This window comes from Ustilago hordei (assembly GCF_900519145.1).
Source record: "Ustilago hordei strain Uho2 genome assembly, contig: UHO2_contig_11, whole genome shotgun sequence".
In the NCBI taxonomy this organism is placed as follows: domain Eukaryota; kingdom Fungi; phylum Basidiomycota; class Ustilaginomycetes; order Ustilaginales; family Ustilaginaceae; genus Ustilago; species Ustilago hordei.
In genome coordinates, this window is record NW_024545272.1 from 406,880 (window position 1) to 429,444 (window position 22,565).

Consider the following 22,565-nt stretch of genomic DNA (forward strand, 5'->3'; position numbering starts at 1 on the left):
AATGAGATCAGAGTCGGCGAAGGATGCACTTCCGAGTACACTATGAGCTCACTTGCCGATCTGCTTGAGCGCCTCCTTGATCGTGTACTCCATCTCCTCTAGATCATTGGTGGCCACACGCGTGATCTGGCACTTGAGCGCCTTCTCGATCTGGTCCATGTAAGTCCAACTCTGCTGATCGTGCACAAAGTTGATCGAAACCCCCTTGCGACCGAAACGACCCGTTCGTCCAATACGGTGCAAGTAGGTCTCGGCATCCGCCTCACCCGCCTGTGTTAATGGCATGTCGTAGTTGATGACCAACGTCACCTGCTGAATGTCGATACCACGTGCGATGACATTGGTCGAGATGAGCACCTTGCTCTTACCGTCACGGAAGGCGTCGATGGTTCGGTCACGGTCTGCTGTCTCGAGTCGGCCGTGCAGCGAGTCAACCTTGTGACCCTCAGCGGTCATCTTTTGTGCGATGTGGTCGGCTGTTTCGCGCTTGGCGCAGAAGATGATACTCTGGCCAATGGTGAGCAAGTTGTACAGCTCGACAAGCACTTCGTACTTGTGGTCTTCATCCCTGCAGTCCATGTAGAACTGCTTGATGCCCTCTACTGACAGCTCTTCCTGCTTCAATCGGATCTCGTTGGCGCCTGGTGCGATGCGGACGGCAAAGTCGTACACGTTAGTGGGGAAGGTGGCCGAGAACAGAACAAGCTGACATGACTTGGGCATGGTGTTCTTGACACGGATCGACTGTTCACCCAAGGACTGCTGGTCTAGCATGTTGTCGGCCTCGTCGAGCACAAAAACCTTGATAGCAGCAGTCTCGATACCTTTGCTCTTGATCATGTCGAATGTCTTTCCTGGTGTACCAACAATGAGCTGTGCAGAGATCTTTTCACCTCGCTTGACCTCGTCTGGCAAGCAAAGGCATGTGGTGACGTCGGTGAACTTGGACATGGTAAGCACCACATCCATGATCTGTCGTGCCAGCTCACGCGATGGTGCCAAGACGACGGCCTGTGGCTTCTTGAGGTCGTAGTTGATTCGCGAGAGCATGGTGAGAATGAAAGCGGCGGTTTTACCGGTACCGGATTGTGACTGGCCGATCATGTTCTTGGGTGGGTTCTGGAGAAGCAATGGCAATGCCTTTTCTTGGATTTTGGATGGCTTCTGGTACTTCATGGCGTAGATGCCCTTGAGCAGGTTCTCGTGCAAACCGAGCGCTTCGAAGCTCTTGGCCGAGTACAGCGGAGAGTTGGGATCCGCCTGCTGGTCTGCCAATGTGACCTGAACCTCGTGCGAAGACTCGCGCAGATTTGACTCAACACCTTCCTCCTTGCTAGCTTCCGCTGGTGCTGCTGGCTTACCAGCGCCATCCTTGCTGGACATGAGACCAGAGATGCCAGCTGCGATATCGTTGACCTTGCTGTCAGCAGCGGGTGCTGCCGGCCTGTCCTTGTTGTCGCCCATCTTTCGAGCTGTATGAATCGAAGTAGATGTTCCGTGTGCCTTCCGGGTGATCAAAGTGTAAGGCTCAGAGGTCGTTAGAGGGGGAAGGTGGTCGATGTCGTTGTGGTGTTGCACCGAGGCAGGGATGATACTGAAAAGCAATGGTTGAGACCTTCAATTTTTCTTCGTGTTGGTGTGGAGTTTGGTGCGAGTTTCACTGCGCCTGCCCTTTCCACATTTGAACTTCTGCAGGTGTGATCGATTTGAGCGCACAGGCAGTGATTGTCTGTTAGGCGCGATCTGACATCCCTGAAAATGTGGGCGTAACTTGAACAAGTGTTGGTCTGACGCGCTGCAGTGAGCGTCAGAGGCCAACGCGTAAAAGAGCGCGAATCCAGAAGGCTGACTGAAGTGACAGCTTCAGCTTCGTACCAGCTCCATCGACATCTGATGGCACAAACTTCGAGACGAACCTTCACATCCTCCGTACAATCCCCGAAGTCATCCGCGCAGCACACAAATAGCTGGATCCGATAGTATAGCCTGTCACTTCCAGGATTGAACAGCTATCCAGGCACGAGGGTTGGAGCTCAAGGCTCACAAGACAAGATTCGATCGAACAGGCAACGCTACCTAACTCTGCTGGTTTGACGTCGCAGCCATGCCGTCGTCATCAGATCCTACCTCTTTGCTCAATACATGTTTGCAGCGCGACAAGAAGCTCGTCACGTATCGCCTTCTCAGTCGAGAGCTGCGCATCCATGTCGATGAAGCCAAGAGGGCACTAGCGAGCTTCTTCGACTCGCACAAGGAAAAGTCAGAACTCGACGCTACGTACATCCTCATCGGCCGATCCACAGCATTGCAATCTCAAGCTGACAGGTCGAGCAAGCCAGAAGGAGATGATGACGGCAAACTAGAAGGTCCCTCCTCGACCGCCTCTTCCTCTGCCGGACCATCTCGCAGCTACCTCGAAGCCCGTCTTGCAGATCGCCAGACCGACATGGATGTCTCCCGTCAAGTGGTCCGCTTAGTCGCTGCCGACCAGCTCGAAGAAGCCAAGTCCACCTTTGAGGAGATCACGTCGTGTCACATCTATTCAATATCGCCAGGTCGTCTCCGTGATGCAGCACAACTCACAGCAGTGCAACACGACTTGCATACACAGCAGAAGTACATCGATGCCTGGCAAGAGACCAACCGTGGCGCAGATCTCGGCATCATCATTAACACCAGCATCAAGGACAACTACGATCCCTCCAAAGCCATTCCGAGTCTGGGTGCACCCAGCGCGCCTGCCGTCCCTGCGGCGAAAGACGCAAAGCAGACCAAGGTAAGCTCGGTCAAGACGGAGGTCAAGGAGGATCCCGACTCCAAGTCATCTTCGGCAGCAGCAGCAAACAGGTCCACTGGCAGCGGCGGTAATAAGAGTGGTCTTGACTGGAGCAGGGCTAAGCCAAAGGAACACGAAAAGAAAGCTGCAGCGGTCAAGAAGGAGGCTCCCAGCAGCAACAGCACTAGCAAACGATCGTCAGCAAGAAAAGCACTTCTCGGCAGCGATGACGAGGACGATGACGAGGACGATGACGAGGACGTGGAAGACGATCGCAATGGTCGCAAGCCTATCGTGTTGGACGACGATGATGATGACGAGGACGACAATAAGCCAGCAAAGCTCGGCTATGCCGACGACGAGAGCGACGAGGGCGACATCAAGATGATCGATCCTGTCCGAGGAGCAGCACCGCGAGGGACAGGGAAGCGTGCCGACGCTCGATCGCAGACTAAAGCACAGGAAGCAGCACAACGTAAAGAACTGGAAGCCATGATGGACGATGATGATGACGACGGAATTCAAATTGTCGAGCCTAGCGGCATTTCTGGCACTAAGAAGACAGGCCAAGGCAAAGACTTAGATCCGGAGGTAGAAATGGCTGATTCAACTGTCACCGACACCATGAATGGCACCGCGGATGCACCTGCAAAGCGTCGCGTGCGTAAGAAGCGCAAGATCGGCAGCAAAAAGGTGCGCACCAAAGATGAGCGAGGTTATACAGTTACAAAGACGGTCGATGAGTACGAGTCGTATTCATCAGAAGAGTCCGATACAGCCGTTGTCGTTGGATCCAAGCGTGGAGGTGGAGCAACAGCGAAGCCAAAGCCAGCGGCAGAGTCACGATCCAACTTAACATCGGCTTCAGCAAGCCCAGCTCCGAGTGCACCAGCCAAATCGACACCGGCAAATAGTTCGGCTGCTAAGAGCAAGCCAAGCAGTGGAGCGACGCCCGCAAAGAAAGGCCAACAGAGCCTGAACAGCTTCTTCACCCGCAAGCCCAAGTGAGACCTTCAGTACACACACACTCTTTTCCACACACATAGTACAGGGATATATGCAATTCATCTAGTCTTGCATAGACCCACCTTGATCTTTGTGATATTACATTATGGTCGTGAAATTTAGCTTGCCAAAGACGACTCTGAATGTGTAGCAGCAGCAATAGAGTCCGGCTCTGTCGGTGCCACAGTCTGAGTACTCGGTTCGGGGAGCTCGACCGGCGGTACATCTACCTTTTCCCACGGCTTCAATGGCCGACTCATCGTAGCTTGTGTTGGTTCCTCTTCGTTGATCTTCAATGGGATATCTCTGATACCCGGAATCTGATCTGTCTTGCCTGTCGTGATTAACTCGACAATTGCATCGAAGGATGCCGGATATGGCTCTTTGTCCTCTTTCTTCTCTGCCTCCTCTGCTTGCGTCGAGGCCTTTGTCCCTGAGGCGGCTAGGACATCGTTACTTGTGTCGTTCGCTGTCAATGTAGAGGATGCAGGATTGCTCGCCAGCCACGCCTTGTAATCAGCATAGTCGACCTGATTCCCCGTCTTTTGTGACCAGAAGAAGACTTTCGCCCGCTTTTTGGTCTCTTCAATCTGTTCTTGTGGGACGCCAGAGGTTTGCATGGGCCCAATGATGGTCTGTATGCCAGCTTGGAACTCGGGATCCGACTCTTCGAAAGCTGTGAGAGCTGCGTAGATTGCTTCGCGGTTGTATGGGACCGAGGGAAGTGATGAGTCGACTTCCATCGTGATTTGTCTGATGATAGATGTGAACGGATAAGTTTGAAGTTCAAGCCAAAGTCAAGGTGACTGTTTGTGAGCTGAAAGTGTGCAAAGCCCAAGGATTCAGGCGTGTTATTGTGAGTGAAGATGATGGCAGTGTTGAAGAACCGGCCCGTGCTGCGAGCGAGAAGCCGGCAAGCAACTCGGAACGCGGGGTTGAGTGGAGGTTCTTCGCACGTGATCTGGAATTTTTGGCGCAGGAAGAAATGCGCATTTCTTCGTTCATACAGGTTCACACTTTCCGTCCTCCCAATACCCTCCATTGATCTTCTACTCAACTCACGCATTCGCTCGAGCGACGACCGATAGATACAAGATGTCGTCCGAGGTAGCAAACATAGAGACTGCCGAGTCAGAAGCTGGCCCCAGCAACTTCTCACCGAAGCCGACCACAGGAAAGCAGCAACAGCCTCGCCAGAACAACCAGCAAAAGCCTCGCAACTCCCACATGCCTCGCCTCACTTCCGAGCAGCTCCGCAGACGCTTGCACTACATCGCCTCTGGATCCACTGTCATCCTCAAGATGCCTTCGGGAAGAACAAAAGCTGCCGAAATCATGCCGGGCAAGCAGGTCAGTCTGGGCAAGTTCGGCAGCTTCAAAGCGGATGACCTCATCGGCATGCCTTACGGGTTCACCTACGAGATCCAACCTGAAATTGTCTCGGCTTCGACATCTGAGGAGGCATCGAAGCAAAATGGAAAAGGAGCCAAGAAAGGCGGAGCGGGCAACAGCAATGCAGCAGCAGGAGGATTGCTTAAACTCGTCATCAATCATACACTCAACGATCTCGAAACTGAAGCCAGCGAAACAGTCGAAACCACAGCCACAAACGAACACATCAACGACGACGGCTCGGCACAAAAGCTCACCTACGTCGACATTCAAGAACTCAAGAATAGGGGTATCTCGGGTCGAGAGATCATCGAACAGCAGCTCGCCAGCTCCGAGTCTTTTGCCAACCGCACCGTCTACTCTCAAGCCAAGTACGTTGCGCGAAAAGAGCAGAAGCATCTCAAGCTCTTTACTCCTCTGCAACCTGACTTTGGCAACGTGTGCGACTTTTGGTTCGACAAATCACCCGAAAAGATTCGTTGGATTCGTAAAGATGCTCTCAGTCAAGTGCTCAGCTTCGGAAGCGTGAGAACAGGTGGACGCTATTTGGTAGTCGATGGCGTGTCAGGACTGCTAGTAGGCTCAGTACTAGAACGGCTCGGCGGAGACGGAACGGTGATAGCAATCAACGACGCCGAATCTCCACCTGCATTCGACATCATCCCTTACTTCAACTTGCCAGCCCAAGTGACCAAGCCCGTTCTCAAGATCCTCAACTGGGCCGCCACCGAACCCGACTACGCACCTGTCTTCTCCAATCAAGACATCTCCACCGTCACCTCCACCACCTCGGAAAACCGATCAGCAAAAGACAAACCACGCGATCGCAAACGTCAAGCCAACTTCCGTGAAGTCGATCGTGTCCGATCCGAGTACTTCGCTGGTGACTTTGACGCAGTTCTCATCGCATGTCACTACGATCCGATGAGTATCTTGCGCAGATTGAAACCGCACTTGGGGGGGTCAGCAAGTGTGGTTGTTCACAGCCCATATCTGCAGCCGCTGGTGGAGGCACATGCGAAATTGAGAGGAGATGAGGAGTTTATCAATGTTAGTGTGACGGAGCCTTGGTTGAGAAAGTATCAGGTGTTGCCGGGTAGGACGCATCCGGAGATGACCACGAGTAGTACTGCGGGTTACATCTTGCATGCTATGAGAGTGTTTGGCGACAAGCAGGCGCTGGAGATGCGGAAGGAGTACTTCACAAGCTGGGAGGAGGAGAAGGAGCAAGCTAGGGAGGCGGTAGAGGAGACAAAGAGTGAAGAGCACACAGATACTCAGGAAGAGAGTGCGGCTGATGAGGAAGGGCGCGATACGAAACGGGTCAAGACCGATGAGACGACAGAGGCTCAAACCGCAGCAGCAGAGCCACAAGCTTAAATGCTGGGCACACCATACCAATCTTCTAGGCGCATCACCTTACTTTGGCGATTCCGCTGTGCTGAGTGTGCTGTGCTGAGTGTGCTGTGCTGAGTGTGCTGTGCTGAGTGTGATGAAGAGCAGTCTGAGTGCTGTGATTCTTTGCGACATCACAAGAGAGGTCATTCCGCAAACGATGAGTGCTTCGTCAAAAAGAAATGTTAGGGCAAGTGAATCAAACACAATCACATTTTCGACGACTGCTTTTTCTGGCTCTTTCTCCACTTCGGAAGCCGAGATTGGACCCTCAAAGACATCTTCGCATCGCTCTTCTTCGTCACGGACCACCATATAGACATCTGCAATCTTGCAACACCTTCCCAGAGACGGAACAAAGTGTCACGCTTGCATCCAAACAGCAACACGACTGAGTCATAGGTCTATAGGCAACTAGCCTGTACCATCCGCAAACACTGATCGCAGACAGCTTGGACAAACAACAGACTGAACGATAGGACCCAACTAGGCACGGACTTGATCAGACGACCTTCCTCATCCTTCTAAATCTTCACAGCCGCAGCAATGTCGACAATACAGAAGCCATACTCAGGACATCCTTCATCATCCCACTCCTCCACCACACCGCCCTATCTACCTTCCTCCTCCTCAACAGTACCCTCTTCCTCCACCCCAACGATCGACGCAGCGGCAATCAACGGCATCGTCCCCGGCGCAAAGCCCGATTCCTCCATCATGTTCTGCGTCGTCTGCGCATCCAATCAGAACCGATCTATGGCAGCCCACTCACTCCTAGCGCAATCTGGATTCAACGTCACCTCAGCCGGCACCGGATCCGCCGTTCGACTTCCAGGGCCCAAAATCAACCTTCCTAACATCTACCCCTTCGGCACAGCCTACACTGACATCATTGAAGATCTTAACAACAAAGATCCCCGTCTATATTGGGCAAATGGACTAATGACAATGTTGAATAGGAACAAAGATGTCAAACGAGCACCTGAAAGATGGCAGGAAACAAAGTACACAGCAGATATCGTCATCACGTGCGAGGAAAGATGCTTCGATGCGGTTTGTGAGGACCTGTTTAACAGGGGAGGAGAGCTGAATAGGCCAGTTCATGTGATCAACGTGGAGATCAAGGATAATCATGAGGAAGCTGTGGCCGCGGGCAAGGCAATTCTGGATTTGGCGAATGCTGTAAGTACATCGACCGAAGAGGTTTGAAGTTTGGCTTTGTGTGGGATTCTTTTACTGATACATTTTTGCTCTTGCATTGCTTTGATTGCCCCTGAAACAGATTGCAGGTTCACAAGATATCGATACGGAAATGGACCAGATCTTGGAACAACATCAACAGGCATATCCACATGCGATTCTTCATACTGTGGCGTATTACTAACAACACAACAGCCACACTTGCTCGCAATACATTATCGAAAGACCTTTCGATTTGGTCCGACATTCGGCGCTATCGAACCGGATCTGTCTTTCCTCAGATGTAGAGTTGAGGGCGGCGAAATCAAAAAAATAAAATTGTACGAGCTGTGATGCGATTGAGGATGCTAAGACAAGATATGTATGTACACGTGGTCACGAATGATGGGCCTGAGAACAGAGACTGAGCGTTCCGAAGAGAGACGAACGCAGATGCGGGGGCTACGAGTGATGTTCGAAGTGTGACTGGGCGGCATTGCAGTAGTAAGGTGGTCTGGAGGTGCGTGGACAGTCTCGAGATCCGACTCAGTCCGCTATCTTGCGGCCCTTGATGTCGATCTCGAATGTGTTCCACGAGGTTCGAATGCCTTGGTGCGAAGAGTAGACGAAGAGATGCTGGAGATGGATGCCATGCTAGAGCAGAACGCACTTCTTCTTTCCGCCTGCAGATCCACCACCACCGGCCCTTCTGCCCCAGCCCTTTTTCCTACATGCCTCCCTGATCGCGGTATCAAACACATTCTGCACTCCATCCTTTGTCTTTGCCGAACACTCGACATACTTTTCCGCCCCAATCTCATCCGCCACCTGCTGGCCCTGTGTCTGCGAAACCGGCTTGATCCCTTGTGCCTGCAACATGGCCAAACTATTGGGATCCTTCCGCAAATCCGTCTTCAACCCGACCAGCAGGATTGGTACACCCTCGCAAAAGTGATTGATCTCTGGGAACCATTTATCCTGTACATTCGCCAGACTTGTTGGGAAATCAATAGCGAAGCAAATCAAGATAACATCTGATTCGGGATACGAGAGAGGCCGGAGTCGGTCGTATTCCTCTTGGCCTGCTGTGTCCCAGAGTGCAAGCTCGATAGTTTTGCCTTCGAACTGGATGATGGGGACGTAGTTTTCGAATACGGTGGGGATGTATTCTTCTGGAAAGCGGTTTTGGGAGTAGACTATGAGGAGACAGGTTTTACCGCATCCACCGTCACCGACGACGACAAGCTTCTTTTTGAGATCGATGACGGGTCGACCAGGCATTTGTTGGATTTGACCTTGGCCGGGCGGCGCATCGGAGAGGGTGGAGCCACTGTTGCAGCCGTTCATGGTGGTGATGTCGGTAGATCTGTGATCGTGTACAGAAAGGCAAAGGTTGGGTTGCGCGGTAACGAGCTGAAGACTGAGTCACGAGAAGAGTCAGCTCAAGGGTTCAGCGACTATGATGTGGTATCGATGTGCGATGACGAGAGGTTTCGCTGGGGAACCGAATGCAGGGAAGCGAGCTGGATGCTGGGTACGAAGAGAAGTAATGCTGGACAAAGACGCTCGAAGGAAGGTTGATACTGATGAGGAAGGTTGATGCTGATGAAGAAGGTTGAGGAAAATGGAAGATGAAGATGAGAAGAGCAAAATGCGAGACACACTCAGCTGTTCGGTGTTGTACGTACGCTCAACTGTCAGTGGACAAGGCTACGAACGAGTGTGAACCCCCGGCTGCAGCAGATGAGCTGCAGTTGACTCGCTTCAGTATGCTACGACTGCATTTCACTCTTCGTTGTGTTGCACAAAAAGGTGTTGCTCTCAGTTGAAGATGCGTCGGCATCTCAAGCAAGGTGCACGTGTTACGGCCGAGACATCGAGATACGGGAGGCTCACATAAGCGAGGAGCACAATGAGGTACGCAATTGTTGTCATGGTGACAGCACAGTGGCACCCGGTATCATAGCAACACAGGGGTACAAATGAAGGAACACACCCTGCCTCGGATGGGATCAGAGCAGTGAATGGAGTATATATATGTGTTTGTCATTTAGTCTCACACTAAGAAAACCAAGCATTACATAGAACATACGGCTGTGGCAAAGGGAGTCTGATCGTGACCCCGATAACGCCGTATATTAATTGTTATCTTCAATTGATTAAGAGTCTGAAGAAGCTATCACCGAGCTAACCGAAAACTCGCCGACAACCATGGTAGAAGACACCGAAACGAGGACTAAAGGAAGCAGAAAAGGCAAGAACACCCAGGTTCGGGTCGACAATAATGCCACGAGCGAGAACGAGCCGGAGGCCATCAACGATGAAGCCGACGGAGACACCGATTCCGACTCCGACTTTGATGATGGCGACAAGCGATATAACTTTCGCACCCTAGCAAAGCTCCTTGAACCTGTGCCAAAGCTCACGTCACGAAACTACCATAGCTGGAGCGCTCACGTGAAATCTTTCCTCCGATCCGTGCCTCATGCGATGAAACATCTCGAGGGAACGTACGACAAGAAACACCCGAAATGGAGCCGCTCCCTTGACGATGCTTTAATTAACGCCCTGCGTGGAACAATCGATACTACCGGAGAACACAATGTAAACTACCTCGTTCTAGATGTAATCAAGGAGTACCTTACTTTCAACCAAGTATGGAGAAAGATCGAAAACGGTCTCACGAATGAAGCCACCAAGACGTCCCACAGACTTGCGCTTATCTCGCAACTCAACGATGCAAAGATGTTTCACTCGGATGCCAGAAAGCTAATCCAAGAGATCCGGTCCATACAAACTGAAAGCAGTCTCCTCGGAAAACCATTCGCCGATGATACATTGTTCTCGGCCCTGCAGAAATGCACGATCCGGCATCCGGTGTACAAGGAGACGGTTGCCACCGTCCATCAAATCGACTTCAACGCCCTTGCCACCGCATTAAGCATCCGGCAGACTGCTGTCGAGAGTGTCCCCGCACAAAGGATCGACCCCCGACAAGCCAGCGCTAGAACCGCCGGCAACGACGATCAAAATGAACGGGCCGGAGAGACCGAAGCCGAAGCCGACAACAGCCACGCGAGCCCGAGGAACGCAAGCAAACCACGCCGAATCCGATGCTGGATCTGCAAGCGACCGGGACATGGTATCAGCCAATGCGACGCCTTGGTTACCATTCCCAAGGACTCTCCCCTCGCTGAACCCAAATAGGAAGCGTGGTGCTCCCTCACCCTCCCAATGAAATGGCAGGACCCCTCGAACCCAAAAGAAACAGCTCATTGGATCTTGGACTCGGGGGCGAGTTATCATATGGTGAACGACTACAGCATGCTCATTCACCCGAGAACTTGCCGAAAGCGGATAATTACCGCCGGAAGCGAGGTCTTGGAAGCGGCAGCTATAGGAGATGCGAGCATATCAACAGATTACGGGGAAATCTCTCTGCAAAATGTATTGTATGTAAAGCACCTTAATGTTAATCTTCTGTCAACAAATTCATTAACGGATGAAGGAGCACGAGTGATATTGGACACAACCGGCGGCCAAATTTTCCTAACAAATGGCATGACACTTAAGATTGCAAAGAATCGCGAGCGAGGACTTCTGGAGTTCCGAGGCGACACATGGCAAGAAAGCGCGATGGCCACATCAGCACCATTGTTTGAAGGTGTTGATGAGGAGTTCGAGCATATTAAGAATGAGCCGAAAGTTTCAAAGCAACAACTATGGCATGAGCGTCTCGGGCACCCAGGAAGAGATAAAGCTAAGGCGATCACAAACAAGTTAAAGGATAAGCATACCATGAAATTGGATCCAAACACCGCTCTGACATGTGAGCAGTGCGTACGATCCAAGAGCACAAGCGCTCGGATGGGGAAAGGTAGCGGCGAGAGAGCCGTAGGGCCCCTGGATCTTATCCACGTCGATCTAATAATAGACTCGTCCCACGTGACGGAGTACACATGCACGTTGGTGCTGGTCGACGATCATAGCAAGTATGTGTATGCACAGCCATTGACACGAAAGAGTCATGCCTTTATGCAACTTAAAAGGATTGTTTCGTTCCTGGAGACACAGACGGATCGGAAGCTAAAAGCGATCCAATCCGATCAAGGAACAGAATGGAAAAGCAATGATGCATTAGAATGGTCGCTAGAAAAGGGCATAGAGTGGCAAACCACCGTAGGGTACAACAGCAAACAAAATGGACGGGTAGAGAGAATGAACAGGACCCTTGGAGAGAAGATGAGAACGTTGCTAATGCAGAGGAAACTACCGAAGAAGTTCTGGCCATACGCGATCAGAGCTGCAGCGTTCAAAATAAACCTCACTCCGAGCGTTGATAATGAATTCCCTTATCAAGCGATGTTTGGCAAGTCGCCGGAACGAGCTTTAAAGCTCCTACGAGTGTTTGGTTGTCTGGCATGGGTAAACATACCCAAAGTTAAACGGGACAACAAGAAACTGGACCAGCGAGCCGTCGCATCCATTTTCTTAGGGTACAGTCTAGAGAGGAAGGGCTGGCTTTTCTACAGCCCGGACTACAATCCGAACATCTTCTGGAGCAATTCAGCAAAATTCATGGAATCAAAGTGCTGGTCAGACAGAACAGAGTGGCGACCGGTTGATACAAAGGCACCCCCAATGACGATGACAGAAGAAAATCTCGAAGATCTAGGATATAACAAAGAAAATATATTCGACGAAACAGATGAAGAGCCACTACGAGAATACATGGATATGGAGTCAGACTCGGAAGAAAGATTACGCGAAGGAATAGCAGAGGTGATGGAACAAGGACCAATCGCCGAAACTCAAATTGACAGCGAATTCTATGGACTCGTAGCGACGCGACCGGAACGGAGAAAGAACCTGGACCCAACCATACATGAAGCAATGAATGGAGAGGACAGAAAGCACTGGGAGGAGGCCATGCGAAAGGAGCTGGATGGATTAGAGGCGATGGGCACATGGGAGATAGTCGACCTTCCAAAGGGTGCAAACACCGTCGACACACGTTGGGTACTCAAGATCAAAACCGATGCAAACCTCGTGCCAACAAAGTTCAAAGCCCGGCTCGTGGCACGAGGTTTCACTCAACGCGAGGGCATCGACTATACAGAGGTCTTCGCACCAGTAGCACCTATCCAATCCATTCGAGGGGTGATCGCGGTCGCAGCAGTACGAGATTGGGAAATGGATTCTATTGACGTAAAGCAAGCGTACCTGAACTCCACTATACACCATGATGTATACCTCAAGCCCCCAGTAGGAATCGAAATACCACCCGGAAAAGTGTTGAAGGTAGTGAAAGGACTGTACGGTTTGAAACAGTCGGGCCGAGAATGGAACATTGAGTTAGACTCACACCTCCGGACGATCGGATTTCATTGCATGCAGAGCGCTCCATGCCTATACTCAAGAGGGACAGGCGACAAGATCACGATCATCACAGCATACGTGGACGACATGCTGATAACATCACCCAGTCGTGAGGAAATAGACCGCGCAAAGCGGGAGATCATGGACAAATGGGAGACGCAAGACAATGGAAGGATCAAAGAATTTCTGGGTATCAAGATTATACGTGATAGAAGACGGAGGAGGATATCCCTGAGTCTAACGGCATACATCAAGGAAATGGTGAACAAATGGTTAGGAGGAGCAAACGAGAAATCCTGGATACCCATGCTGAGTGTAGCGAACACCGCCGGAGGCGAGCGATGTGAACCTAAGCGAGCAAAGAGGTATCAAGAATTGGTCGGCCAACTATTATGGGTCTCCAACACAGCCCGACCAGATATTGCCTTTGCTGTCGGCGTATTGGCGCGATATATGTCGATCCCGATCGACAGTGCATGGAAGGCAGCTGTCCACGTGGTAAAGTACCTGAACCAAACGAACGAATATCAGTTGCACCTAGGAGGAGAGACAAACGAGCACTCGGATACACCGGTAACGACGTATACCGACGCAAACTGGGCATCCGACCCCACAAATGGACGAAGAAGTACCTCGGGGTCGATAACATATGTGTATGGATGTCCGGTGAGTTGGAAATCACACGTTCAGAAGTGTGTGGCACTGTCGGCAGTCGAAGCAGAGTTTGTCGCTGCTTCCGAAGCGGTACGAGAAACCTTATTCTTCTCATATTTGCTCCGGGATTTGGAGGCCACGGGCGTTCGGCCCGTACTATACACAGACAGCCAGGGGTGCATACAGGTGAGTAAAGACCCAGCCAAACATTGGAAGTTAAAGCACATCGACACACGGTATCATTTCGTACGCGATCACGTACAAGAGGGCGATGTGGAGATCAAATATGTCGGAACGGCAAACAACGTTGCAGATGTCTTGACAAAACCCTTACAGGGTCTTAACACCTCACGATTGGCTAGGATGATAGGACTGGAGATCCCGCCGAAGGGGGGAGTTGAAGATGCGTCGGCATCTCAAGCAAGGTGCACGTGTTACGGCCGAGACATCGAGATACGGGAGGCTCACATAAGCGAGGAGCACAATGAGGTACGCAATTGTTGTCATGGTGACAGCACAGTGGCACCCGGTATCATAGCAACACAGGGGTACAAATGAAGGAACACACCCTGCCTCGGATGGGATCAGAGCAGTGAATGGAGTATATATATGTGTTTGTCATTTAGTCTCACACTAAGAAAACCAAGCATTACATAGAACATACGGCTGTGGCAAAGGGAGTCTGATCGTGACCCCGATAACGCCGTATATTAATTGTTATCTTCAATTCTCTCTCTTTCTCGCTCCCTGAGCCTCCAGTGTTGCAGTTCACGCGCTGTAGAGGTTCACCGCGACTTTTTTTTTTTTTGTTTTTTTTTTTTTGTTTTTTTGTTTTTTTTTTTTTTTTTTTGGCTGACTTGGATGAAGCCCATCACGTGATCTTTCTTCGAGGCGATCTAACAACGTTAGTGGTTGAAAATCAGGTTGACCTGCAACAGACCAAGACTTGCGTGTGTTGGTGCGGCGGAAAAGTGGGCGTGAAAGTGTCAAGTGACAATGCGCAGCTCCATACTCTTAACTTCGCCTTGAACGACAACCTGTCAAAGAGCTCAACAACTCGTTTCATCTCACCTCGACACGCAACAAAGTGAACGCAGAGCCTGCAACCCTGTGGAGGCACTCTTGCAGTCCCCAACAAGCTTCGGCAGGAGCTTGTCGGGTCAACACGGCTTTCTTCTTCCGCAGGACCGTCGCACTACACGACTCGCAGCAGACCACAATGGCGCAACAGGAGATCTCAACCGTTTCATATGAAACAGTTGTATTTCTTTAAGCCATCACTTGCTTTCTTGCTACCACCGCACAGCTCGCACCTCCTTGTGCGAAAACGTCAAATCTAACCGAACCCTTCACAATGGACACTGTCTTTGGCAAGTGCGCCAAGCCCGCCGTCTACGCAGAGCTCGAGCAAGGCCTCCAGCCCTTCGTCTACTGGCATGTCACCGAATCAGTTCAGGAGGGTTACACTCCCGAAGCCATCGCTGAACTGCAGGAAGAGGAGGAGGTCGAAGCTCTCGTCCTCGAACGCAAGTCTGCTGCACGTGATCGGGCCCTTGGTCGTTTCGTCTCGCTCTTGCACCACTACCTCGCCCGCAACATCGACACGAATGACATCCAAGCTGCTGTCAAGGCCATCGAGCTTGATCTCGATAGGGAGGGACCACCCTCTCCACTCGCCAAGTTCCACCTCGACACGACCGACATCTACAAGTACGTCGAGGAACAAAAAGGCAACAATGGCCTCATTGGCGACGACCCTGATTGGCACCAGCGCCCCAAAACGAGCGCCAAGCAGCAATGGGGCGAACTTTTCAAGATGTCGCTTGAAAAGACGCGCATGGCCTACGTAGAGGCTTGCAGTCGCTTTGAGCATCAGTTCGTGCTCGGTGCCCAAGCCGACGTTGCCCTCCTCAAGTTGCTCTCGAACGAAGACCTTGCCCGCCTCGTATCTCAACATCACGCTAAGCCTCGCCATAAACCCGCGCCTCCCCCCAATATCGATGCACCGAGTTCCAGCTTTTGGGGTCACCGAACCGGCAGCACCCGCTCTGCCGTACCCAAGGCTGTACCCGATTTCGACCCTGTTCACCTCATTCAGACCAGTCAGAACATCAGGGCAGCTTGCATCGATCACGTTCAAAAGCAACGAGCTTTCACTTCACGAATTTCTGAGGCTGAACGCGACCTTGACGTCGCTCTGTCTCAAGCGCTCAATCCCGAATCGAATCCGGAACGCCTCTTTAAGCGCGCCATCGAACGGTACAATTCGGCGGCCTCCTCTACCGACGAGGAGGCGATCATTCAAAGCACAAAGGATTTGCTATCCTCGGCTTTGCGTATCCTAAAAACGCGCGTTGGCCAGCGTAACATCGATCTTCGCATCGATGCTCACAATCTTCGGGGCAAGACCAATCTCCGCCTTGCTGCACTCAGACCGCGATCCGAATCAAACTATCTCAACCGCGCCGTGGCTGACTGGTCCGCCAGTCTGTATCTCGATGAGGACCAGCCCGACATCACCAAGGAGCTGACGGGCGCCAAAGCTCGACTGGATGCTTTCATTAAAGAGACTGGACAGACCAACTCCACCGACAGCAATCTCTCAAGGAACTCTGCTGGCTCAGGGTCGCCGCCTCAAGCTCCAACCGACACTGCCGTTCCCGCTGTTTTCGCCACTCCAGGACCGTCTACGTCTAAGAGCAAAGTCAAGATTACGGAAGCAACTCCTGCCACAGCAAACGGCTCTCATCAGCCCAAAGCAGAGGGAGGCAACAAGCCTCGCGAGAAGACCATCCTCGAGTCGCCCTTCTTCCGCTCGGATCTCGTAACTGGACTAATGGTCGATTCGTTGCTCGCGCTTCCCTTTCCTCATCGAGCTCTACGCGAAACACTCCGCCTACCACCTGCTGCTGCAGTCGCCTCCGCTAGCCAAGACCACGTCCCCACTCTCGACCGCCTCGCCAAGTCGCACCAGCAAACTACCAAGGCGCTGAGCGCCAAGAACAAGGCTCAGCTCAAAGACGCTGTCAAGGCGCTGAGCGCCGTATTGGCTCTACCTGACTTGCAGCAAGTGACGCGCGACGATGCGCCCGAAAAGGCGTTACGCAGGACCAGTCTTCGTCTCGTACTTGGTACGCTGCATCTGCTACTCAACGACCTGGTGAAGGCTCAGACTGAGCTGAATCTCGTATCAAACGCGCTCAAGCCCAACACCCGCGCCGCTCAGCCCAAGAAGGGTGGCTGCAAGAAGTCCGGTACGGGCGAGAACCCGAGGCCGCCAGCTGAGGAACAGTCAGTCAACACGCAAGCAGTCGAAACAGGCCAAGCTGATGCACCTGACGACAAGGCAACCTTCTCGGACGATGAGGCCATCGCACACGAAGTAGTTCTGCGGATGCAGACGCGAGTGCAGGGTGAAGCGCTATTTCTCCTCGCAAAGACATGTTGGATGGCGAACAAGGTGCAGGAGTCGGTCAAGTTCTTCCGTTGGTTTGTCAAATGGTACTCGGAGCAGCAGGCCAACGTTGCTGCCGAAAAGTCGGCAGAGATAGCAGAAGGAGACAACAAAGAAATCGATCTACCCGAGCTGGATATGGGCTGGTGGGACAAGTTGCTAGTCGTGCAGAAGAAGTGACTATCAGAAGCTTTCAAAGAAGTGGTAGAGCACACAACCGTCACACGTCGTACAGATTTCACAATGCAAATGCTACGTCATTGATTCGATATAGCTGTGAGCCTAATTCGCATTCGCCACCCTAAGCTTGGAGTTTACGTCAGCATCAACCCTCGTCCTCTCTCTCCCGTTTTCTCTTTCCCCCCGCATCCTTCACCGGTCTATGCTGAGCAGCAGGATGTCTCGCTAACTGTTGTGGCACAGTACTCAATTTACTCTTTGTCAATTCCTGCTTTAAATCCCAAAACAAGTCCGAATCCGTCTGATCCAAGAACGTTATTGCAGTACCCTTCTTTCCTGCTCTACCCGTCCTGCCAATCCTGTGGACATACGCTTCGATATTGTTTGGCATAGCAAAGTTAACTACCAACCCAACATTGGGAACGTCGATGCCACGACCTGCCAGATCGGTTGCAACAAGGATTTGGGTTGTGCCATCGCGGAGGTGTGCTAGGGCTTCTTCACGAAGTTCTTGAGTTTTGCCTGAATGGAGGGTTGAGATGTAGAAGCCTTGGCGGGTTAGGTAGGAGGAGAGTTGGTCTGCGGCTTTCTTTTGGTTTACGAACACAATGATAGGGACGAGATGGGAGGAGCGTTGGAGGATAGAGATGAGGCGAGATCGACGTGCTTCTTCGGATGGAACGAATTCGACGATCTGTTCTACACTGCCTACTGCTTGACCCGCGTCACCAACCGTGATAGTTGCTGGTCTACGAAGGTATACTCTAGCCATCCTCTCTACGGAAGGTGGCATAGTTGCAGAGTAAAGCATGGTCACTCTGTATCGCCCAACTACATCGTCTCCTTTTGGATCCTCTGCCACTTCAGAATCGGGTTTGAGGTTTGACACTGGCAAAGAGTCCAAAATGAAGTTGACCTGCGGTTCGAATCCCATATCAACCATCTTATCCGCTTCGTCCATGACAACATATGTACACTGACTTAACACCAACACATGCCTCTCTATACAGTCTTTCAACCGACCAGGGGTAGCGATAATGATCTCTGCTCCATCCCTCAGAGCGTACGCTTGATCGTTCATATCTCTTCCACCGACGATCGAAACGCAGCCTAAGCCTAGTCGACCTGCAAACTTGTTCGTTTCTGTTTCGATCTGTTGTGCCAACTCACGAGTTGGTACTAGAATGAGTGCTTGTGGTCCGAGCGCTTTCGTGTGTTCGTTTAGCTTTGGCAGCTTAGAGATATACGCAAGGAGAGGGATTAAGAACGATGCCGTCTTACCCGAACCAGTTTCTGCAATACCAATCAGGTCTCTGTTCTGCAACCCAATAGGAATGGCCTGCCGCTGAATGGGCGATGGCTCTTTGTAGCCAATTTCTTCGATAGTGCTAAGGATCGTAGCAGGGATGGAGGACTCCCGCCAAGATCGAAGAGGTTTAGGAATGTTCCCTCCTCGGGCCGAGATACCAAAGTCTTCGCGGAAGATACGCCAGTCACGTTCTTTCATCTCGGAAAGAGACTTTCCGCTCCAATGCTTCTCGTCGAATCGTTTGTCTAGTGGGTCGTAGCGTGCGGGTGATGCAGATGAGGTACCATTGCGTTGTGGAATCGCGGACTGGATCTGGACAGCGAGAGATTCGGTGGCTGTGTCGTCTTCCTCGCCCCAGTCGAAGAGGAACTTTTTGTCCATGGGCTTGCGTTTCGGTTTCTTTTTGTCATCTTTGAAACCAAGGTATCGGCGTCGGATGGAGGCTTGTTCGGATTCTGTTAAGGGGACGTTGCTGTCCGCTTCTGTGCCATTTGATGTGGTAGCATCTTGATGATGTCCATTTGCTGTACCGCTACCATTCGTGCTCCGATAGCCGTTGCGCCTGTCTCCATCATCCCTAGCTCTTCTGCCGTTGTAGCGGTCATCGGCAGCACTACCATAATCGAGCTCGCCGTTGTCTTGATTGTGGTACCGATCCGCACCTCTCCCGGTCGGTCGTCTTGATGAAGAAGAAGACGACGAGGAAGAGGCTACAGAGCGAGCTTGCTTCTCGAACTCAAGCCGCCGCTTTCGCTCTTCTTCCAGCTTGAGCTTTTGTTGTTGTTCTTCCTGCTCCTTCTGGCGTTGTGCTTTGGCCAAGCGTTCAGCTTTGGAGAGGAAACGAGGTTTGAGTGCTGACTCGTGCTTCTGCTTCTCGAGAATTTCGGCTACTGAAAGCGGTTGCTTCGACATGGTGCCGTGGAGAGAATGGCAGCTGGGCCTCAAACAGATTGATGATTGCGAGGATTCAAGATGCTGACCAGCCTGTGTCAAGATGAAAGCAAGGCTGCATGTGGAGCTGCAGTTGAAGATACGTCGATATTTCCAGGATCTAACATGTTAGGTCGGAGTATTCGGGACCAGAGGACCGAAATTAAGCGCGGTGTTGGCAGGACCGAGATAAGGGCCAAGTTCGTGGGAACGTATATGCAGCTTACTCTCGATGGTTGACACTGAGATATGAGGTATGCCGAGCGGTGCGTTCACACGGCAACGGTTATGAACGGGCTTGCCGCTGGACAGATGGTCTAGAATTTTGTGGGAAAGGATACTCGACTCACCTGAAACAACACAGCGAGTGTCAGGAGCGGTGGTAAGGTATATATACTTATGTTTTGTAGCCTCCATACTTTCGTAATAACTAAGACTTGTAGCAGCTACACACCTGTCCGAAGGAAGCCTGATTGTGGCCCAACGAAGTGGTGTTTCTACTTTCAACTGCTGCAGGAAGTATCTAGTTGTCCGACTTCCGCGGGCCTCATTCCAATTGTTAGGCCCCAAAAAGCTACACAGGAGACGGTTTATTCTTGCAAGCGAGATCAGGGTCCCATCGGCTTTCGGTTGCATACCTCGACCGGAACCACCTTTGAAACCAAGCTACATCGCGCTCAGGCCCCCGCAAAGCAGCAAGCGGCTGTGGCTTTCTAAACGTCTGTGCGAACCTGACCGTGCTCTTCCCTTCCCGACAATCCTTCATCTTGACTACCGCCTCTGTCCCTCGACACTGTTTTCTCCTCCATCACCTAGACAACACTGTCGCAACCGAACCCTACTGCGGGCTAACGCAGCAAAAGACGTAGATTTTCAGTGACCGCTTGACCTAGCCAAACAAGAGTTGCAGCATACACCGCCACCATGTCTTCCACCAAACTCACGAAGCCTACAGTCCCTTTCTCCGAGGCACCATGGATCCAAGGTCTTCCCTCCTCTATCTTTGGCTCCCCTTCCTACGTTCACCTCCGCGAATGGTCCCGAAACTGGTGTGAAGAAGTTCTCATCAAGCTTGGCGCCAAATACGAAGAAGCTGGTGTCATCTTCGACGATGATGCCTATAAGCGAGCTGCCAAGGACGGTGTCCTGTTTGCTTTCGCCATTGGTGTTCATGTCAATCCTGAAATCGCCAAGATCGCTCAGAGCGTCGGTGTAGGATTGCCTGCCGGAATCAAGATGGAGGAGTGGAACAACATCCACGACTACATTATCTGGGATGAATTCAACAGATGTGCTTCTCCCGTCCTGATGGGCCTTGTGGGTGGGCTTACATATGGGTCGGGGCCTCTCATGCACTTTGCGTCGGATGAACAGAAGCAGAAATGGCTTCCGGAGATCTTTTCAGGCCGTAAAAAGATTTGCCTTGCTATCACCGAACCTCTTGCTGGTAGCAATGTCGCCAATCTCAGCACTGAAGCCAAGCTCATCGAGGAGAATGGCAACAAGTTTTATCTGGTCAACGGTAGCAAAAAGTGGATCACCAACGGTATCTACTCTGACTGGTTCACCACTGCAGTCCGCACTTCAGGCAACGCAGGTGACTCGTCAGGCATCTCCCTCCTTCTCATCCCCAAGGGTCCCGGTGTCACGACGAAACAGATGAAAATGCTTCCCGGCGGAGCATCTGGCACGACCATCGTCGAGTTCGACGATGTCAAAGTTCCAGTCGAAAATCTTATCGGCAAAGAAGGCGAGGGGCTCAAACTTGTCTTCTTCAACTTCAACCACGAACGAATGACGATCGCCTTCACTGCTCTGCGCTACGCCCGAGTTTGCATGGAAGACGCCATTGGCCACTGTCGTCGTCGTGAAGTGTTCGGTAAGAAGCTCATCGAACAACCCGTCGTTCGACACAAGATTGGTCACATGGCGAGGGAGGTGGAAGCACTGCAGGCTTGGACCGAATCGATCGTTTTCCAGCAACTCAACATGACCATTCCACAGTCGAACATGTTGACAGGTGGTACGTGTGCGTTGTTGAAGGCTCATGCCGGTATTGTGTTGGAGAAAGTTGTGAGGGAGGCAGTGCAATTGTTGGGTGGTATGGGTCTGACAAAGGGCGGAACTGGTGAGAGGATCGAGAGGATTTGGCGTGAGGTCAAGGGTAAGTTTAATCAACATCACAAGTTTGGACTCGTAAGTGAATGTGTCGACATACTCACAAAGCTCCTTCCTCCTCTTCTTCTGCCGCGCTTGTGTTGAAACAGCTCTCACTGTGCCCGGTGGCAGTGAAGATGTCATGATCGACTTGGGTGTTCGACAGCAGCTCAAGCTCGTTGGTCCTCAGAGCAAGTTCTGATCAGCACAACACGTCTACTTGTTGCTCGATGATGTCTACATGTTATGCCTGAATCCATTAAACAGATCTGCTTCGATTGTTCGCATTTGATGGCTGTTACGGCTCTGATATGTCTTGTCGTGGCACGGAGCATGAAATGATATGGATACCGTTCAAGTCGAAAAGCGAGGCAAAAAAAAGAAGGTTGAGTTTGTGGATGCAGAAGGATTAAATACAACGTCGGCTCATTTATGCAAAACGCGCAACAACATCTATAGATGGCCTCCTTAGCTCAGCGGTAGAGCACTTCACTAGTAATGAAGAGGTCAGTCGTTCGAGTCGGCTAGGAGGCATTTTTTTATTTTTATTTTTGTTGAGGAACGCACAAGTGAGAGGTAAGTAGATAGCAATTGTTATTCTAGGAGATGACAAAGCAATGCCAGGTATATATGCTTCCACTGATGGTCTGTATGTGCGTATGTGGAATGAGGAGTGTTGATGGGTGATGATGAGTGGCGGCGATGAGCGAGGTTGGCGGACATGTTAGAGCGATGAAAGGAGGTCATGTGATTTC

The 22,565-nt window shown here is 51.5% G+C and overlaps 11 protein-coding genes and 1 non-coding gene across 12 annotated transcripts; 8 read left to right on the forward strand and 4 right to left on the reverse strand.

Annotated features, from left to right (window-relative positions):
- Window positions 1–48: 48 nt before the first annotated feature.
- Window positions 49–1,464, reverse strand: UHO2_04957 (putative DBP5 - RNA helicase; the record flags this gene model as incomplete). The annotated part of the gene is made up of 1 exon (XM_041557488.1): window positions 49–1,464. The coding sequence occupies one exon, from the start codon at window positions 1,462–1,464 to the stop codon at window positions 49–51; it is 1,416 nt and encodes a 471-aa protein (XP_041413422.1).
- Window positions 1,465–2,104: 640 nt separating this feature from the next.
- UHO2_04958 (uncharacterized protein) lies at window positions 2,105–3,784 on the forward strand (the record flags this gene model as incomplete). The annotated part of the gene is made up of 1 exon (XM_041557489.1): window positions 2,105–3,784. One exon carries the CDS (start codon window positions 2,105–2,107, stop codon window positions 3,782–3,784), a length of 1,680 nt encoding a protein of 559 aa, XP_041413423.1.
- A 116-nt stretch (window positions 3,785–3,900) lies between these two features.
- UHO2_04959 (uncharacterized protein) lies at window positions 3,901–4,524 on the reverse strand (the record flags this gene model as incomplete). The annotated part of the gene is made up of 1 exon (XM_041557490.1): window positions 3,901–4,524. One exon carries the CDS (start codon window positions 4,522–4,524, stop codon window positions 3,901–3,903), a length of 624 nt encoding a protein of 207 aa, XP_041413424.1.
- A 352-nt stretch (window positions 4,525–4,876) lies between these two features.
- Window positions 4,877–6,553, forward strand: UHO2_04960 (uncharacterized protein; the record flags this gene model as incomplete). Its single annotated transcript, XM_041557491.1, has 1 exon — window positions 4,877–6,553. One exon carries the CDS (start codon window positions 4,877–4,879, stop codon window positions 6,551–6,553), a length of 1,677 nt encoding a protein of 558 aa, XP_041413425.1.
- Window positions 6,554–7,114: 561 nt separating this feature from the next.
- On the forward strand, window positions 7,115–7,952 carry UHO2_04961 (putative SSU72 - Nuclear zinc-finger motif containing protein; the record flags this gene model as incomplete). Its single annotated transcript, XM_041557492.1, has 2 exons — window positions 7,115–7,750; window positions 7,851–7,952. 2 exons carry the CDS (start codon window positions 7,115–7,117, stop codon window positions 7,950–7,952), a joined length of 738 nt encoding a protein of 245 aa, XP_041413426.1.
- Window positions 7,953–8,401: 449 nt separating this feature from the next.
- On the reverse strand, window positions 8,402–9,094 carry UHO2_04962 (putative RHO1 - GTP-binding protein of the rho subfamily of ras-like proteins; the record flags this gene model as incomplete). The annotated part of the gene is made up of 1 exon (XM_041557493.1): window positions 8,402–9,094. One exon carries the CDS (start codon window positions 9,092–9,094, stop codon window positions 8,402–8,404), a length of 693 nt encoding a protein of 230 aa, XP_041413427.1.
- An 864-nt stretch (window positions 9,095–9,958) lies between these two features.
- Window positions 9,959–10,954, forward strand: UHO2_04963 (uncharacterized protein; the record flags this gene model as incomplete). Its single annotated transcript, XM_041557494.1, has 1 exon — window positions 9,959–10,954. The coding sequence occupies one exon, from the start codon at window positions 9,959–9,961 to the stop codon at window positions 10,952–10,954; it is 996 nt and encodes a 331-aa protein (XP_041413428.1).
- Window positions 10,955–11,308: 354 nt separating this feature from the next.
- UHO2_04964 (uncharacterized protein) lies at window positions 11,309–14,338 on the forward strand (the record flags this gene model as incomplete). The annotated part of the gene is made up of 1 exon (XM_041557495.1): window positions 11,309–14,338. The coding sequence occupies one exon, from the start codon at window positions 11,309–11,311 to the stop codon at window positions 14,336–14,338; it is 3,030 nt and encodes a 1,009-aa protein (XP_041413429.1).
- Window positions 14,339–15,134: 796 nt separating this feature from the next.
- UHO2_04965 (uncharacterized protein) lies at window positions 15,135–17,414 on the forward strand (the record flags this gene model as incomplete). Its single annotated transcript, XM_041557496.1, has 1 exon — window positions 15,135–17,414. The coding sequence occupies one exon, from the start codon at window positions 15,135–15,137 to the stop codon at window positions 17,412–17,414; it is 2,280 nt and encodes a 759-aa protein (XP_041413430.1).
- Window positions 17,415–17,559: 145 nt separating this feature from the next.
- UHO2_04966 (putative U5 snRNP 100 kD protein) lies at window positions 17,560–19,635 on the reverse strand (the record flags this gene model as incomplete). The annotated part of the gene is made up of 1 exon (XM_041557497.1): window positions 17,560–19,635. The coding sequence occupies one exon, from the start codon at window positions 19,633–19,635 to the stop codon at window positions 17,560–17,562; it is 2,076 nt and encodes a 691-aa protein (XP_041413431.1).
- Window positions 19,636–20,577: 942 nt separating this feature from the next.
- UHO2_04967 (uncharacterized protein) lies at window positions 20,578–22,012 on the forward strand (the record flags this gene model as incomplete). Its single annotated transcript, XM_041557498.1, has 2 exons — window positions 20,578–21,817; window positions 21,921–22,012. The coding sequence occupies 2 exons, from the start codon at window positions 20,578–20,580 to the stop codon at window positions 22,010–22,012; spliced, it is 1,332 nt and encodes a 443-aa protein (XP_041413432.1).
- A 260-nt stretch (window positions 22,013–22,272) lies between these two features.
- On the forward strand, window positions 22,273–22,344 carry tRNA-Thr(AGT). Its single transcript has one exon. It is a non-coding gene; the product is annotated as a tRNA-Thr (tRNA).
- The last annotated feature ends 221 nt before the right edge of the window (window positions 22,345–22,565 follow it).